Source organism: Erpetoichthys calabaricus, chromosome 1 (assembly GCF_900747795.2).
Source record: "Erpetoichthys calabaricus chromosome 1, fErpCal1.3, whole genome shotgun sequence".
NCBI lineage: Eukaryota > Metazoa > Chordata > Cladistia > Polypteriformes > Polypteridae > Erpetoichthys > Erpetoichthys calabaricus.
Genome location: NC_041394.2, coordinates 325,557,348 through 325,576,492, shown reverse-complemented (window position 1 = coordinate 325,576,492; position 19,145 = coordinate 325,557,348). Strand labels below are relative to the sequence as shown.

Sequence of the window (19,145 nt, the reverse complement as noted above, 5' to 3'; positions counted from 1 at the left end):
GTAGTACTCTAGCTTTCCTCAATATATATCTATATCTCAACTACCTGTTATCACTCAAGATTAGAAAATAATGCAATCCCATTCAGGTGGCAGTAAGTAATAAGTTGCCATTTGACAAATTTGCACTTGCTGATAACACCCACATTTAGGCCATGTTCATATTTAGTCTCATTAGCTTTGCAGTGTTGTTATTCGCACGAGTGTGGTAGTCGTCTTCTTCTGTCTCTAGCAAATAGCTGGACGAGGGTGACCTCAGTGCCAGTATGCTGCTTGTGGGTGTCACTGGGTCCCGAATTTCTTTCATGATGAGTTTCTTCTACTCTCGGTTGAGTGTGAGGTCCTTAGCTTCATGATGTTGATTCGGCAATTTTTGAGGTCAGCTTCAATTTCTTTGATCCAGGTCTTTTTTGGTGCTGCCTTTTGAATTTTCTACTGTGATAGTCATTGCTGCCTAAGCAGCCTGCGTGGAAGCCTGCCATCAGCCATCTTGCATATGTGTCTGACCCATTGCAGTCTGTATCTCTGAATTTCTTTTTTGATTGTGGGCTGTTGCTCGCATCAAATTTAGATACAGTCATTAAGGATGCAGTCACTGAATGTTAGCACTGCTTTCGAAAAACTTCCAGTTTATTGATATTAGATTGAAGCATTGTCCTATTGTACCTATGATGAACGGACATTTTAAATAATATTATCTACTGTCACTGATACTGCTTTGGATACATGCATTTCACATAGACTCACCCAAATGTGCTAATGTTTTGCACAGTTGTCTGATATTTGCTGCGGCAAGATGACTTTGCAATGTACGGCTTCGACTAATTGCACATAAAGCTGGTTTTACAATTTTATAATTGTCAGGAAATGCCAAGGAGTCTGTGCTGTTCTTTAACTCTTTGTTAGAGACGATCCATGCTCCTTCATTCATCGGATTTTCAAGGAACAGACAAGTCATGGAATGATCGCACAGGGACTTTTTAGGCATTGAATGAAACTACAATACTTGTGTGAAAATCATCATCATGTGGACCAGACCTCAGAAATTTTTATATTGTGTAATTTACTGGAATATCCTGAATTCCAGAAAATGTTGTAATTTTAATGTTTTACTAGTTTGGAAAAATACAATATGTACTATTATAAATTAATAACTTGAGTCTATTTATGCTACTCTATTAATTTTCAAAGTATGAGGGCAATCACAAAAGTAAGGTCTCCAAAGCGGTGGGGATGTAGAGAAACTGTTCGTACAGCTGTTGGCCACACTGTTGTGATTGTTGCTTCCTCCACTCCCAAACAAGCATGTGCGGCTTCGCTGGGATGCTCAATCTTGGCTTGGCAGCCCTTGAAAATGGAGTTCCCGTTGAACGCTACCGCCAAGTGCGAAGTTCGCGCATGAGATCGTCAATTTCCGACGAGACAGTCGCGAAGGTTAAGGAAAACATGCGTAAAGATTGGCGGTTGGAACTTCATCACCCACCCACCCTATAGTCCGGACTTGGCACCCAGTGACTACCACCTGTTCCTTAAGTTGAAAGAACATTTGTCCGGAAGGCGATTCTGCTCCGACGAAGAGGTGAAAGATGAGGTTCAACACTTCCTGAAGGACATGGTGGCGAGCTGGTATGACATGGGCATTCTAAAACTACCACAGCGTCTACAAAAATACATCGACCGAAATGGCGATTATGTAGAAAAATAAATAAGTCTTTAACCTTTAAAATGATGTAAACATTATAGAAAATAAACGGTTGTTTGTATTTCTAAAAAAATAGGAGACCTTACTTTTGGGATTGCCCTCGTATATACAAATATGGTCATGACTGCATCATAAATAATGCCCTTCCTTATTAATAATCCTTATTTGTGCTGGTAGTGTAAAAGCTCTACACAATATGTGACGACAGGAGCACACCATGGTTGATCCTAGAAGGTCTTTAAATGTGGCACTTTTACATGTACGTTACACTCAGCACTATTTTAAGGTTAGAGGTATACAGAGTTAGAATTGGTACTTTTTATAACTGACGATTTTAACATTATGGAACGTGCCTTTTAAATTTTTACTACTACTACTACTAGGGGACTCTGCCCCCGCTTGCTTCACTCACCAACCCCCTAGGCGCCCGTTATCTCGCAGCTGACTGGCTCAAAGGGTGGTGGTTGTATTTAAAGAGATGGTATATAAAAAGAGTATGTGTGGCAAGGGGTGAAGATTGTTTGGTCCTTAGTTATTATAGAGAGAAACTCAGTTACTCAAGTATTTCACTCCAAATGTCTATTTTAAATACCAATGAATAATAAAACATAGTAAAAAGTAAGAAAGATAACCACGTGTCAAACACCTCTCAAACTGTTTTTTACCCCCTCTACACCTTTGGTTTTTTTTTTTGCAAACTTATGGAACTTCCTTAACAATTTCCTACCCCTCAGAATCCCAATGGCTGCTTTATTAAAGAGTGCCAGATGTGGCTCCTCTGTTCGCCCTTCTCTACAGCACTATTAGCAACCCCAATTGTATGGCTTTTTAGGACACACTGCCTCGGTGGCAGTTTCTTTTCCAGACTTGTTACAATATTATGAATTACTTTATCCTCTAACTTACATTCTATAAACAATGCTTTTTTGCATTTCTGTTCACATATCGTTCGGGATATTTTTCAATTTTTAGTTTATTGGACAAATCTTTGTTCTCGATTATTATATGCAGCTCTTTTTAGTTAATTTTCTTTTTTCGACATACATAATCAGTTCTTCATGCTCTTTTTCTATTGCAATCTAAAATGTTAACATTCTTGAATAGAAAATTTGCTTTTCTACCTTGCCATTATAACTGACTGCATTGAAGGGCGAGTTAGCACTGACGAGTGTCACGGGGTGTAACGGAGAAAGGATGCGTGCAGTAAGAGTAATGATTGGGGCAAGCAGTGTGGAGGGGAGTGGTTAAGGCTGAACAACACAGACACAATGGAAAACTTTAGTATAATACAGAAATCTCTTTTCCTGTTTTGTTTCACTAACAAAATCATCAATAGTGATGAATGGCATAATAAATTAAATCTGATATTATCAATTCTTGTCATTTTTAACAATTTTAAACACTGTAGCTTTTAATGTTGCACCACTCTGCAACAAACGTCATATTAAATCGATAGTGTAATTAATTTTAGGCTAACAGGGAGCCTAAAACCTGCTACCCAGGTTTTGCATATTGCTTATTATGTGAATGATTTGAAATGTGCTATAACAGATTTTCAGTATTTAATGTAAATTGTATGTTTGTAGAAATGCAGTATACACAAGGAAAAACTTTAATCTGTTTCTGCTATTATTGTTATTAACAGTTCAAGTAGCGACAACAGTATCTCAAAAAATATGTAAAGGAAGGAAAAAATCACTTTCAAAGTTTGTAAATGTGAAGACGACAAATAGCATCAGAAAATATATTATTTTATATGTGTGCTGTTACCTCATTGCTTACAAAGGGAATCTCAAAAATAAAGAAGTATTTTTGAAATTAAATAACCATTGCCTAAACATGCTTCAGGTGCGTAAAATTGACAGGTGTAAAAATGTTTTCTCTCAGTTATATATGGATCCAATTTAGGAAACAAACATTAAATGGAGTCTTTGGGACAACTGACAGTCATTGCACATTGCCTGTGATATATTTTGAACAACAATGGAGCAGTCCACTTTAAAAAGTATGATACCCCGATGTAGTTTGATTTTTAGTGTTTGAGTATTTTGCTGCAATTTTAGAATTGTTTTCTGACATCTTGCAGAACTTGACTGAGTTCTCCTGGTTGAAAACCACTGTTTTTGGTTTAAAAAAAGTCTAAAACTAGAAGGAACTGTCTACCTGGTCTAAAACAAGTAACAGCACACCTATTGCCATATGGTGATTGAAACCTTAATGGAAATACTTGAACATTAACATTGACAGATTTTACAGTTGACAAAACTTACCATATTATTTTGATGAAATCCAGAAGGATAATGTGACAATTGAAGAAAGTAAGGCAGGTCAACAGGGTGCATGTGCGCTGGTGAAGATGCTGCAATTTTAAAAGTATGGTAGATTACCTTACAGGACAGAGTAAGCCATTTCATAAAGAAATATATATATATATATATATATATATATATATATATATATATATACACACACACACACACACACACATACACACACAAGTAAATGCATATATATTATATATTGTATACTGTAAAGACACACACACACACACATGAGGGGCAGTCAAAAAGTTCCCCGGAATTGTGATATAGTGGGAGAATGAGAGATCAGATTTTGCACATACCATATACTGTAAATTATATAAATACTAGGGTGCTTCGCCCCCCTGCTCTCTTTGCTTGTCAACCCCTGCGTTTGCTTTTCCGGATACACACTTTTAATACTCGACATTAATATGACAATCTAATCTTTTTAGCAAATATGGGTTATATGGTACAATCATTGAATTACACTGCACAACAATTTTTTTTTTTTTTTTTTTTTTTTTATAAGTCTTGGCTTTACTGCATCACGTAGAAACTCTGAGAAATAGACATTTATATGTTTACTGACAATAATGTATTTAGTCACATTTATGTTTCACATAAGCTATTAAATTCAACAGAATTAAAAGTGTTTTGTTCCTGATTTTCTTTTGTATTCAATGTCTGGTGCATCACGTTGCAGTGTCGAACAGTTGTCAGCAAGCATTGACGGATTCCAGTTGCCTTGGTATCGTTTCTCCATCGTAGCAATGTCCTGGTGAAACCTTTCACCGTGTTGGTCACTGACAGCACAGAGATTTGCGAGGAAGAAGTCCAAATGTGAGTGGAGGAAATTAATCTTGAGTGACATGTTGCACTTCATTGTCTTGTATGCTTTGAAAAATTTGTCTACCAGCTGAATGTAGTTTGGGGCTCTGTAATTGCCCAGAAAATTGTCAACGTCTTTGAAGGCTTTCCAGGCAATTTTTTCCAGCCCAACTAACAGATCTTCAAACTGCTTGTCACTTATAACATGTCTGATCTGGGGGCCAACAAAAATGCCCTCTCTGATCATGGCGTCAGTTATTCTTGGGAACATCTGTCTTAAATAACGAAAACCTTCACCTTCCTTGTTCAGTGCTTTCACAAAATTCTTTATTAGTTTTATGTGAGGAGGAGGCAAAAATATCTTTGCCGGGTTGACAAGTGATTCATGTGCCACATTTTTCTGTCCTGGAACTAACTTTTTACGGAGTGGCCAGTTCTGTCAAGAATAGTGTGACTCTTTGGCATGGCTGTCCCATTCACAGATGAAACAACAGTACTTTGTATAGCCGAGCTACAGTCCTAGTAACAGAGCAACGACTTTAAGATCTCCACAGATTTTCCAGTTGTACCTGCTATACTGGACGTGCTTCAGAAACAGTTCCATATTCTCATAAGTTTCTTTCATGTGTGCTGCATAGCCAACAGGTACTGAAGGATAAACATTGCCATTGTGTAACAGAACAGCTTTCAGACATTGATGAATAAATGAAGAGACGTCACTCTTTTCCGGGATGTGATCACAACCCAAGGCCGAGAACAATCCTTCAATGTCACAACAGAAAGAGACTGTCGACTTGTGCAAAAAAATTGCTTATATCATGATGTCGGCCTCAAAACACACAAATTTTTGTACCTGGTGACAGCAAACACCATTCCTGCAGTCTCGAACCCAGCAGCTCGGCTTTTGCTTTTGATAGACCCAAATCTCTGACCAAATCGTTCAATTTTGACTGTTATCAGATGTGGATCGCCTGATGAGCACGATTCAAAATCTGGGTCAATGTCACTGTCAGTACCCTGCATTGCAGTTTCTTCATCTGGTTCGTCTAAGGTCCAATCCTCTGGTGGTTTCGGAATTGGAAGACTGTCATCATGTGGCACGGGTCTCATTGCTGAAGGCAGATTAGGATATTCAATTGACTTGTTTTTGGCAGAGAAACCAGACACATTAGTCAAACAGTCCGTCACATGGTCTTTCTGTTCTCGCCATATCATCGGAACAGCAAACGGCATTGTCTTTGAACTGCCTCTGAGCCAGGCTCTCAGACTGACAGCACATGTCACACAGCAAATGTAAGGGGCCCATTCCTTGTCTTAATCACCAATTTTGCAGCCGAAATACAGATAAGCTTTCTTCACAAGAACAGTCATCAAGCATCACTGAAGTAATGATCTTGTAGCAGTGCTACTATGAGTTAGAACTGCATCTCCCAGCAGTCCCTGCAGGGGCTGTTGGGGTCAAAGGTGGTCAGAGGGGTTTAAAAGGAGGGCAGGTGTCCAAGGGAAAGAAAGTGTGTTTTTTGTTGTTGTATTTTGTGTTTCGTTACCTGTCGAACTGCCTTCTGTTAAGCCATATTTAATCGCTGTTTCCTGGATTGTATTCGTTGTTGGGGTCTGGATCGTCTGTCTACCTGTGTGCTGAGGACTGTTTGTGGATTCACGGCTTTTCCGCAAGTAAAGGAGCGCTCCTGAACCATCCATCCGTCTTCACCCGTACAGTGTCTACCAGTAGGACTGTTTTTCATTCCCTTAAAACATACAGATCTCTGGACTTACTCTCATCATTTCTCATTACATCCGGTGTGGCGTTTGTGTTTATATGTTTATTGTAATATCGCCGTAGGGGTAGAGGGGTGGTATTAATTATACTATTTAATTTCATTACATTCTTTAATTGTTGTTATTCTCCAGTGTGCTGTATTTTGTCTCTGTTTTTGAGTGTTTGCGGGCGGGCTAAGGCTGGGAGCGTCCCTGGGATCCTCTATAAAAAATAAATAAATCACCGTCATCTTGACAGTGTGAATCTTAGCGGCACTGGACCGCTACAGATTTTGGCGAGCCAGGTAGGAGCCAGGTTTTTTTATGTTCCCTTCTAGGCCGACAGCACTTACATCTGTGCTACAGTCCACATGCAGCTCTGAGCCACGTTGACATTTCGGTTACGACGCACGACCGCGTGCAACATCGCAAACTGTTTTACACACTACATACAGCAATTCGCAGCCGCGACAAACATGCGTCTTCTTAGATGGTCCTGCAGGAACACGGAAAACGTTTCCCCACCCAACAACACTCCTTATTCCCCGGCCCGCGTCCACCCTCACTCTCTCGGCATTCCCACTGCCTGCTCACGTGCCCGGATGCAACAACTCACCGACCACCCCGTAAGTCGCTTTCATCTGTGCTAGGAGTCCACATGCACCTCTGAGCCACGTTGACTTTTCATTATTGTTTTCGGTTATGACGCACGCACCACCATCACAAACTGTTTTACACGCCATGGTCTTAGAGTTGGTGGGCGGGTCTCCGTGAGTTGCTCTTGCGAGCGGGCACATGACCAGGCAGTGTGAATGCTTTGAGAACGGGGGTGGACGCAGCAGGACCATGTAAGAAGAGGCATGTTTGTCGCGGATGTGAATTGCTGAATGCAGCGTCTAAAACAGTTTGCGAGGGGTATCCCATGGGATCCTTAAAACAATCCTTTAAAACTGAGGTTAAAACACAATGAAGGAAGCAGTCTTTAAAAACCAATAAGCCCTGTGCCTCTGTTTCATTAGCGTCTCACCTGCTTCACCGATGCAGGCCCTGCAACATTCGAGACGCTCTCTCAGCAGCTGACCTTCTCTGTGCCTGACTCCACTATAGGCTGCAACAAAATTATGAAAGTACGGGCGCATTTCTTTCATACAAGCTGTGTGTGTGGGTGGGTGGGTGTTAGTTAGTTAATTAGTTACTCGAAGGATTTCAAGATTTAATATGCACAAGCGGTAACACTGCAAAAGCAGCCCAAACCAGAAAAGACGGCTGGCAAAAAGTGGCCGACAAATTAAACGCATGTGCATTGTACTTACTGAAAGCAGCGTTACGGATTTTGCAAATGTTCATTTTTTTTCCCTCTGCTTAAAAAACATTTAAAAAGCGGCGTGATTATGCGGCGTATACTACGCCGCGGGTTGGTATGCAGCGTGTAAAACAGTTTGTTTGTCGCGGATAATTTGCCTTTTACTATTACACGAAGACAATTTCCTGTTAATACTACGTTACATTGATATAGCGGTGTTCTCAGTATTCAAAGCGCTATCCACACAGGGAGGAACCGGGAAGCGAAACCACAATCTTCCACAGTCTCCTTACTGCAAAGCAGCAGCACTACTACAGCGCCACAAGGCAGTTAAAGAATACACTGGGCTCGATTTTGTTTTCACTTCTGTTTATAGAGATCGGGTCGTAGATAGCATTGTTGGTGGCTTATTACATTACGAATGTTTCACATGTTCATTTTTTCCCCTGTGCTTAAAAGACATTAAAAAAGTGTTTCTCAACTGTGACTCCGGATCATCTCAGTACACAAGCTATATTAAGCGTCAACAACGAAGACTCGCTACACCTTAATCTACAAGTACTGACACTTATCCCTACCGATGAAGTAACTTTCACCAGCGTGGCCTTCTTTGTCACAGACAATCCCGCTTTCAGTCACAAACAATTATATGTTGCTCTCTCCAGAGGTCTATCTTTTCATTCACTCACAGTGGTATCCACAAACCCACCCCATTTGGACAACTGTGTCGTTCAGGAAGTGTTCACCCATCAATACATAATTATGCGGCGTATGAAACCCCGCGGGTTGGCTAGTACTGATAAAATGTGTAACAGGAATAAATAGAATATTTCTGCAAAAATGATACTTATTGTGTATAAAGACAATCTGGAAGCTAATTATATTTTCTACTTCCAATTGTTTTTGTTCCACCAAACACACTATCAGTACAATGTTTAAAAAAAAAAAAAAAAAAAAAACTCTTCCACTTTGTACATGTGACTTGATGACTGAAGGGTGTCTGCTCAAGAATACAGCACTTGAGACAGACTTACTTTAAGCTTGTCTCATTTTCTTATAAAGCTACAATGAACAGTTTAACTTCTCATTTCATCTTTCTAAACGTACAAATAAATGAAGCAGTGATAGAACAGCATTTAAACTTGACCAAGACAGTAGAATAGAAAACTCAGACTAATTCTTGCTGTAAGGTAAAAAACACATTTTTAAAACGACCCCCTCGATGAAAAACATTAAAGAAAGAGGTTTTAAATGCAAATACTACTGCATAACACTTACCTGGTGAATTGTTTTCACTGTCAGTTTCCATTGCAACCTCATCGTAGTTATCATATTGGTAAAGGTTTCCAGAAATGTCAGTGCCTTGTTTATTCAGAGGCTTTCTGTATTCTGCATCTAAAGACTGGGAAGATAAAGAATACCTCAGAAAAAATCTAACATCCATTATTAATTGGTCAATAATGCTGAGAAACTACAGCAATTATGACCGACTGTTGTGCATTCAAAAAATATTAATTGGCTTTGCATTAACGGAACAAATGATGTTGAGAACAATAGCTGCAAAGATCTCCCAGGGAAACAGTATGAACAGTAGGTGTTTACCAATACCTCATGCCTTTGGGACTTGCAACTTGGTTCATTAGTGAAACTGTAAATTTCATCTAAGCTGCAGCAACACAAAAAAACCTTACCACCTACTGAATAACAACACAATTGTAAGCAAGCTCCGTCAAGAGGTATTATATATAAATAGATTATATACACATACATACATACATACATATATATAGATATATATAGACATACAGACACAACTGCTAAAATTTCAAAAGGTGACAGACAAAAATAGAAACAAGATACTGTACATAGAATGGGTATACCACAACGTTGCTATCCAAATCTAAAAGAAAAAAACTAAATTTTTAATAAATGAAAGGACTTTACCATTAAAATTCCAACAAATGCCCAAATAAGGAAAGCATACGCAAACACTACATGCTTGTATATAAGCCCAGTACAAATGGGAATTACTGACCTTACTCCTAGACCTCCTTTTCACTCCAACTAGTTTCATGAAGCGGTTGTACTGCTCATCTTGATTAGATAGATCTCTGATTTTTCTGATCTCATCTTCTCGCTTCCTACGCTCTTCTTCTTCAGTACGTCTTTTCTCCTCTGCTTCACACTGGCACCTCTCTTGCTCCTTCTGCTGCTGCAGTTTCCACGTGCGGACCTGCTGCTTCCTCCGCGCTTGCTTTGACACACAACCTAAGTTAATTTATTACCAGAAATGAAAGAACAAATAAAATCTGCATTTAGTAAATTGTTGGCTTATCAAACAGGTGGGCAGAATAGTTATCTTATAGCTAGCCTATTTGTCTTGTGAGCCAGGTAGTAACTATATTCTCCTTCCATCAAATAATTCAGAACTTAAAAACAAACAAAAAAAATGCACTTCACAGATAGACATTTAAATTTAAAATTCTTCAACTGCAACTGTATAATTTAATTACTACAATGTAAATTTATACATACAAAATTCAACAGCAAAAAGATTGACACAATTACTTCTTGGCTAAGAAATGTCTAGCAGTCTCTGAAACCAAACCAACCCTTCTAAAAATGAGCTCAAAAGAAGAACATACATAAAGCTTCCTAAAAGAAAAAAAACAATCAATTGTTTCTACCATTACAATAAAACAACGTTAAAGCTCTTTAGTCGCCAAAACATTTTAAGAACCATTCCAACTCTAGTATCCATGACTTAGGATAATAAATCGTACAAGTGATAAGCTGCACTAACTAAAAATCACAACTAAGAGTTACTATATTTTGACATGCGTTAGACAAAACTGTTTCTTAAAATTGTAATACTCTAATTGAAGTATGAATAAAGTAGAATACACTATTTGTATATTACTCAGACAGAATGGGCTTGATTTGTAAATTTCATCTTCATAAGTAATATTCTTAAATCATGCTTATGCAGCAACAAATTGAACTCAAAAGCCTCAGCAGAGTTCAAAGAGGTGATGCTGCACACCATCTTAATGCATGTTAACTCCAACAAAGAATTAGAGCATTTATAGTGCAACACTAACCAATTATGTTACATCTGTCAATCAAAATTATTTACAAAGTGTGCAGAGAAAAAGCAATGCAGGTGGAAGAGACATCAAGTAAACACTACAGATGTGCATTATAGTCATATGTAGCGCCGAGTATCTGACAGAGCAAAATAAAAATGAGTATTCGTGGTTGGGAAGGTTTTGGCAGGGTCAGGAGATAACACAGTTAAAGAGCACACAGAGTGTATTTTCAATAGTTTCAAATGAATTTTTAATTAATTAATTTACTTTTGATTACTTACTGAAAAAGAGAACCTCAACATGCACATGATGCTTAGAAAAAAAAAGTAAAACTACTACTGTTGGACTACTAAACAATCAGGTAAGTCAACTGAAACTTCATAAATGAAACGGCAATTGTGATTTTACTACACTGTCCTTATTTAAAAAGAAAACTATCCACATGCTTCGATGACATGCAAGTGCACATTTGATTGACAATTCAGGGCCTGAGAAAGACTTTAGTGTAACATGTGATAAACTACAAGACACGGCAAAGGGCTGATGCCTTTTTCAGGTTTGGGTATAGATGCTATCAGTACTCACTTAAACCCATACCCTTAACTCACACAACAAAATATCAATCAAAAAAACACAATATAAACAGATTAAGATATTTAAAATGTCTGCAATAATTTGGGTTCAAAGCTGCCAATGAGAGATTAAAAAGTAAGACAAGGGCTTCCTCTTCTTACCAGTACTGTTGCTCTTCTTACTCTGAGTGCTTTTGCTGACAGTTTTGCTCTTTTGCTGAACAGGTCTAGATTTGGTCAGCTTCTCTTTGCTCTCTTTCAAAACTTGTTGTTCCTTTTGCTGCCACTTCTTGCTGGCAGACTGCAAGGCGAGTAAACGTAGCTGCAACTCTGAGAGTTCATCGTCATCCTCTTTGGTGACCTGTGGATGCACTTTTGGTTATATTTTGATACTATGTCCAAATCAGTTTTGCCAATTTATTTATTGCAGAAATTAGAACTTGAGTGCTAAGCAGAATCACAGACAAGAATAAAACAAGATGGGTTAGAATCTGTAAACTACCATGTTCCATAAATTCACCTTCTAATTCATATCCATTTCAAGGGCAGTGAAGCCCGTATCTATCTGGCAACACTGGGTGCAAGGCAAGAACCACCTTCAGATGGGGTGCTACTCCACTGCATGACACACCCCTACACACAGACACACCCAAATTAGCCAAACAATCTAACATGCATGTCTACCCACACATACAGGTTAGAAAGGGCAAACAAAAAATAAAGGCCATGTAAGACAGGATTCTCAAACAGAACCCTGGAGATGTGAGGCAGCACTGCTATCTACTGCTTCATGACTCCACTGAACAACAATTCTGATAGCCTCTATAAATATTAAAGTTCCAGTTCTAAGACCTTATTTGCAATAATGCCAATTAACCTGATAAGGAGTGGATTTTTATTTAAGTCCCTTAAATAAATGTAACCTTAGCAATCATGGCTACCGTCTACAATCAATAACGTGCAACACCAAACCACACAGCTTAAACAATGAAAACTAAAATTTTCAAATAAATTGTTCTTCATTATGGACAACTCATGGGGATTTTCTCCTTCATAGGAAATTATATTGTCGTGCTTTGTTTAAACAAGAGTTCCATTTAAGCAGAAGATATGAAACAAAAAAAATGGATTACTAATTATAATGTGGCAAATTTCCACATCAGACATTGTTTTGGAAATCTTAATGTGCAAATTCAGGGGTGCTTGAACTTTTTAATCTGACGACCCAAGCTATAAAATCAGTATGATACTGGAACCAAAGAAGAGGATTATTTTTTATCACAGACATGAGTCATAACGAGATCTATCTATCTATCTAAAACGATGGCTACATAAAAAAAAGTTTTTTTAAAATAAAAGTATTGTTAAAACAACACTATCCATTTTCCAAGCCCACTTATTCTAAACAGGGGCATGGGACAACTACTGGAGCCTATTCCTGCAAGCATTGGGTTCAAGGAAGGAACTTGTCCTTCACAACACACTCAAAAATCATGACATTCTTGTCTAATCTAGTGCTAGCGCCTCTTTACCTCACATTTCCTCCTCTCTACTCTTTTCTTATCAGGCCTTTCTGTTTGCTAGGTGTCTTAACTGTTTAACCAACAGTGAATCTTGATCAGGAGAGAAAAAAAAAAAAACTAAAACTGGGTGTAGGGAAACTGGCTTTATAAACAAAACCTTGGATTAGACACATGCTAAGCAATGTATCTGATAAATTCATGATTTTGTGGTTTATAAAAAAACCTCTTAATATTCCCTAGGCTAATTATGCACACTACAAAACAGCAACAGGACCCATTAGGCTCCCTATCACAGTTAATAGGCAGAGATGTGCTCCTCTTATTAAAAACAGCTTTGTTTTAGTCCACTAGGGACTATCAATTACCTTTTCGGGAATATCATCCGAGTCTTTGCTGCTTGCAACTGAAATATTCTGATTTTCTTCCTCACCTTAAAAATAAGAACAGTTAAAAATGAAAACTAAAAACATTACTTTAAATAAATTACTTTATTACATAAAACATGAGACCTTGACAATAGCCAAAATCTAAAAATTAACAATCAAGAAAAATAAAACACACTTATTGATAGTGTAAAAATTAAGTACATTTTTATATATATGGCATGTCTATATAAAACACACACAACCAGTTTTATAACATATATATACTCATATATTACTATTTAAAAAAAAAACTCACCCCAAAGATTTTTAGCAATGGTTTAGCAATGTGATAAGTTATTTAAGTTTCTAGCCCTGTTCACAGAAATGCTTTCTAGATGTCAGAGCTTATCTGGTCTATAAAAAAAAAATCCAGATCTCATTGTGTTTGAATGCTTTAAGTAGAATGAAGACATCTATGACAACTTATCAACTACCAGTTCATCTATACCCAAAAAAAGTGCCCACGTTAAAATTATCAGCTAGTCAAACATAAAGGATCTGATAAACAGTGGTGGGTCAGCTTGGCAGTCCTAACTTTAAACAAGGTTGAAATAAATGGAAATATTTTTCCACCTTTAGCAGTGCAGGAAGGCTCAGATGAAGCAGCTGGACTCTCCTCAGAAGGTTCCTCCAATATAGTTGCTTTGTTTCTTTCATCCCTTTCGGCAGGAGTCAAAAGCTTCTGTCTAAGTGGTTTCAGATTAAAAGCCTGAAACGCCTTTACTTGTCGCTTTTCAGGTACGAGCTCTTGAGGGCTGCCAGCAGTAGCAGCTTCCCCCTCCTTTTCTTGAACACGGTTATCTAATGGCAAAACCTGTTGGGTAGCTGCTGGCAATTCCTTCAAAGCCGGTGGCAGCTCTTCCTTGGAGGCTTGTGCTATTCGTTCCTCCTTATTAATGCATTCCAGCTTATCCTGAATTTGCTTGTATTTCCTCAGCAGGTCCTCAAATGTTTCTTGGATTCCATTTTCAGCTTTCACCGTTGTGTACCTCACCAATGTCCTTATTTTTGCTGAAACAGTTAAGGAAGCAAACCCAGTATAATACATAAACCTTTTATTATACATAAATCTTTAATATCTAGCACATTTATTTTTTAAACCCATACTTTAACACCAAAATTTTAAACAATAACACTTTAGCTTTAGCAAGAAGTGTGGCCCAAGAACGAAGGCTATGAATTATAAGGCACAAAGCTGGCAGTGATCTTTACAGTTATAACTGAGTACAACTGTTAAATTAATATGCATAACCATTCATTTCAGAAGACATGCAACAACCTATAAATCAGAAGAGCATGATTACATAATATTAGGGAAAGCACACAAGTGCTGAAGTATGGGTACAGTTATTCTTAAATGTTACATACGGCTCAGAAAATTTTGGAGAACACTTTATTATCAGTCTAACACCAAGTCAATTAAGCTTCAGGGATATCAGTCTGTCCAGTTAGGAAGCATAAGCAATTACAAATCAACTTCACACGCTTTGATGGAAATGAAAGTGACAACGGGTGCACTGGAGAGGCAACAGCAAGACAAATCCAAAAAGGGAATGGTTTTGTAGGTGGTAGCCACAGACAACTGCTTTCTGACTGATTCTTTTCTAATTTAACATTTTGTTAGTGTCCTTGTCACTACTAGTATCAGTATGTCTCCAAGCAGTCTCAGGAGCATAGAGGAGGAACCTGGAGCCAGGCCGTTACACAAGAAGAGCTGGGGGCAATGCAGGCCAGTTAAGATCATCAATGTTTTTGTTATCCAGTAAGTGCCTACACACTCTGACTGCATGAGGCTGGGCAATGTCCTGCACCAGCATAGGTCTGACAGTGCCTCCGAGGATTTCATCCCAGTACCTAACAGCAGTCAGGGTACTGTTGCCTGTTGCCTCAAGGAGGACTGTGCGACCCTCCAAGGTATGTCTCCCCAGACCATCACAGACCCACTGCCAAACAGGTCATGCTGAATGATACTGCAAGATGTACAACGTTCACCATGGCGTGTCCAGACTCTTTCACATCTCGATGTGAACTTGCTCTCATCTGTGAGGAAAACAGGGCGCCAACGGTGGAGCGTGTTGCCAGTTGTGGCTTTCTCGTTAAATCAAGCTGAACAGTGCCAGGCTGTGAGCATAGGTCCCACTAGAGGACGTTGGACCCTCATGGAGTCTGATTCTGACAGTTTGGTCAGAAACATGCATACCAGTAGCCAGCTGGAGGTCAATTTGTAGGGCTCTGGTAGTGCTCTTCCTTTTCCTCCTTGCACAAAGGAGACAGATACTGGTCCTGCTGTTGCTGGGTTGATGCCCTTCTATGGCCCTCTCAGCTCTCTTCGTGTTAACAGGCTGTTTTCCTGTTTTCTCCTCCATGGTCTTGAGACTATGCGCGAAAACAAAGCAAACTTTCTTTCATTGGCATGTACGTATGTGCCATCCTGGAGGAGTTGGACTACCTGTGCAAACTGAATCGGCTGCAGGTAATGCTTCATGCTACAAGCACTGACAAGGATACTACCATATTAGATCTACTTAGCCATAGCAACATACAAGATCAAGACAAAGTACACCTTTGCATAACTTTTTTTTTTTTTAAATTTACACAGAAAATTCAAGTTAGGTGACTTGCTCAAGTCACATGGTGAGGCAGAGGGTGGAATAAACCTCTTATTTTGAGGTTTATAGTCCCATTCCTTAGCAACTACTGTACCTCACATTCTCAAATGAATATTGACAATGCTACTACCAAAGAATGTAAAAATAAACATGAAGTGACCACAAAAAATTCTGCTTTATTAAATGAAGTCTTTGTGTGTTAAACAGCTAAGAGATTTGTTAAAATTGTTAATGTTCTACTATTTAGAATACAATAGCCCTGTACTACTTTAATTATTAGTTGTCATATACTATACCTTTGTCAGATGACCAGAGAAGTACAATTTTCTGATCAGATGATTAAATATAAGCAGTGTAAAATGTGACTTAAAGAGGGTCTTGATGTTTATAACTATACCATTCTTGCAATTGGAGGCCTAAAGTTGAACATGAACCATTGGACTCCTTATTACATTGCACCGTCAGAGCAAGTTATTAGGAATAAAAAAAAAAAAAACAACATGTATCTATGAAAAAAAAGGAGGTTAACTGGTAAATATACTTTTTTGAGAGCAGGATGACTACATTCCAAAGGCATGCATGTCAGGTTAATTAACCTGAGAAATGTATTATGGGTGTGAACACTCATGGCCCCGAGATTAATAATCTGGTATATTGTCCAGGTTTGGATCCTAACTTAAAAGACTCCAGCCCTAAATAATCCTTTCCTAAATTAAGCAGAATTGAGAATGTTTTTCTTACATATTAATATTATGCGTGTTGCAGATACATGTTTAACATAAAACTGAAACAGTATTATTAACTTCTTGAGATGCAATAATATTAACACATTTGGCATATTAATCCCCCTTTAACATTGATAACTGCGATCAGCACACTAGGGTTTCCCAATAAACTGCCTATTCAAGTTATATAGTGCAACCCTCCTTCACAAAATCCAGTATAGTGCTCACTATGATGCGCTATATAAAATCACGAGCAGTGATGTATGGTTATTGGAAACCATCAGGTCTAGTGTTAAATGGGGCCCTATCATAAAGTAACTGCAGCCATTATACTACATACATACAGACACGCACACATACAGTATATACAACAAACATGGGGCACAACTAATGTACTAACAAAGACATTTTAAAATATCCCTTCTCGAACGAAACTTCATTTCTTTGTCTTTGGCAGATCTTTAATGACACGCCTTGAGCACAGGAAAGGCGCTATACAAATAAAATGTATTATTATTATTTCCTGTATTATTTGACTAGGTACTGAAACATTAAAAATGACTCACTGTTAAAACTCCATTAATAAAACAATGGAGATCGCAGCAGGGTGCGTTCGCTCACCTGGACGTCGTGTAAGAATATACTGAATCAAAACAAAAACTCCCTAAAAGAAAATGGCATATGAATAGCTAGTCTGAAAAGGATACGTTTTCTGGAAGGAGATTCCTTTTTGCTGCCACCTCCCTGGAAAGGAGGTCGGCCCAGGGGAGGCTTCCCTAATCCTCGATCTCCCCAGTCATCCCGGCCTCTAAAGCGTCCTCGGAAGGGCCTGCCTCGGTGATTGAAACGGCCCAATGCGCTGTGGCTCCTCTCCCAAAAGCTCGAGCGGGGACTGGGCTCGCATGGCGGGCCCGAACTGTGCCTTTCCGGTCCAACGGGCCCACAGTCCTGCCTGTAGCCCCCCTGGAGGTGGGGGAGAGGGAGTAGCGGCTGCCCTCTATTGAAGGGCATTTTCATGCGGTATTCGTGAGGGGGCCAGGATGAAGGTTTAAAGGCCTGGCCGCGGCGACCAGAGCCACTGCCGCCCCGGGCGCCACGGTTAGGCCTCTGGTCCAAAAAAATCGGCGGCTTGTCATCGTTCTCATCATCACTTATCTCGCCGTCTTCCAGCTCTCCCTCTTCCCTCGGCGACCGCCCGCTCGTCTTCGGCTCCATCGCGTTGTTTCAATCTATCTCTCCCACAGGCGAGTGACTCTTACGGCTCAAACGACAAGGGAATTGGGTGTGAAGTCATCTGAATGCGAAACGTAACACAGCTACGCTCTTCCAACTCAGAGCTGAACGCAACCTCTGAGGATCACCCAACTCTCGCTCGTCAACTATCGCGAGAGATCACCGTCAGGTGACGTATGCTGCTGGATGTCTTGGGTTTTGTGCACGCAATTTGGAGCGTTTAGGTTCGCGGGGTCCGTTTACACGAATATAGAAGGGAGACACTGGCGATGTGGTCCTAAGACAATAATGAGAATTTTTTAAATAGATTAATTTAATGTGCTTTATAAAGACACCTCCTAAACTACTGTTATGTAATAGTGTTCATTATGAAAGACACTATAAAATAGACTAACTCCGTAGTCATCTTCCCAGCAAGCTGTGTTCAACTTGAGCTAAACAGAAATATTATTTTATTCCATTTAATCCTTTAATGACTGCTGAAATCCTGTGTCATATCATTAATGCATACTGTTAATTACATAACATTAAACTCGAATGTTTATTTCACCTACAAGCTGTGTTCACCCTTTTTGTACTATATTTGATGTGCATGATTCATCTTCTGTGAGTTTTTAAATGGCTACTAAAGTACCCTAAATCGCAGTATGTTCACAATACAGAAGTAACTGTATATAAAAAAAAGTTTGATTTGTTTACAAAATACATTATCCATCAACTGACATGGACTGGAATGAAAACTTGGCCACTGAGTTTTGTCCAGCTCGGCCCACCACAACCAGCCAGATACACCATTCATCCTGGCATCTGCTCTACTTGTCATTAATTGTCAGTATCTTCTACTGTATATGTAAAATGCTACTGTCTGTCATGCAAATACTTGTGAACTAAAGCTTTGATCTTGCTCTTAATCTAAAGATGGGGGAAGGTAGCTTTTCAAGGACACTGCCTTCCCCAAAGCGCTAGATGGCAGCTTCCCTGGACTGCAGCAGCGCCCCTGATTCCCGCAGGACACTATAGGACATGGAGTTCAGCAACACAGCCTTGCTGGGTACCATGGGTGCCGCCAGGGGATGAT

General features: G+C 39.1%; 1 protein-coding gene across 2 annotated transcripts in view; it reads right to left on the bottom strand.

Moving 5' to 3' along the window:
* LOC114664456 (zinc finger C3H1 domain-containing protein-like) overlaps positions 1-18,200 on the bottom strand; it is a 97,444-nt gene extending 79,244 nt beyond the window's left edge. For both annotated transcript variants that reach the window (XM_051933431.1, XM_028818551.2), the window contains exons 1-7: positions 17,542-18,200; positions 14,074-14,511; positions 13,441-13,505; positions 11,715-11,913; positions 9,927-10,159; positions 9,170-9,293; positions 3,970-4,058 (exon numbers count right to left, since the gene is read on the bottom strand). In XM_051933431.1, coding sequence (XP_051789391.1) covers positions 3,970-4,058; positions 9,170-9,293; positions 9,927-10,159; positions 11,715-11,913; positions 13,441-13,505; positions 14,074-14,511; positions 17,542-18,049 — 1,656 coding nt within the window. In that variant the 5' untranslated portion in view covers positions 18,050-18,200. The remainder of the gene's footprint in view (positions 1-3,969; positions 4,059-9,169; positions 9,294-9,926; positions 10,160-11,714; positions 11,914-13,440; positions 13,506-14,073; positions 14,512-17,541) is intronic.
* Positions 18,201-19,145: the final 945 nt, after the last annotated feature.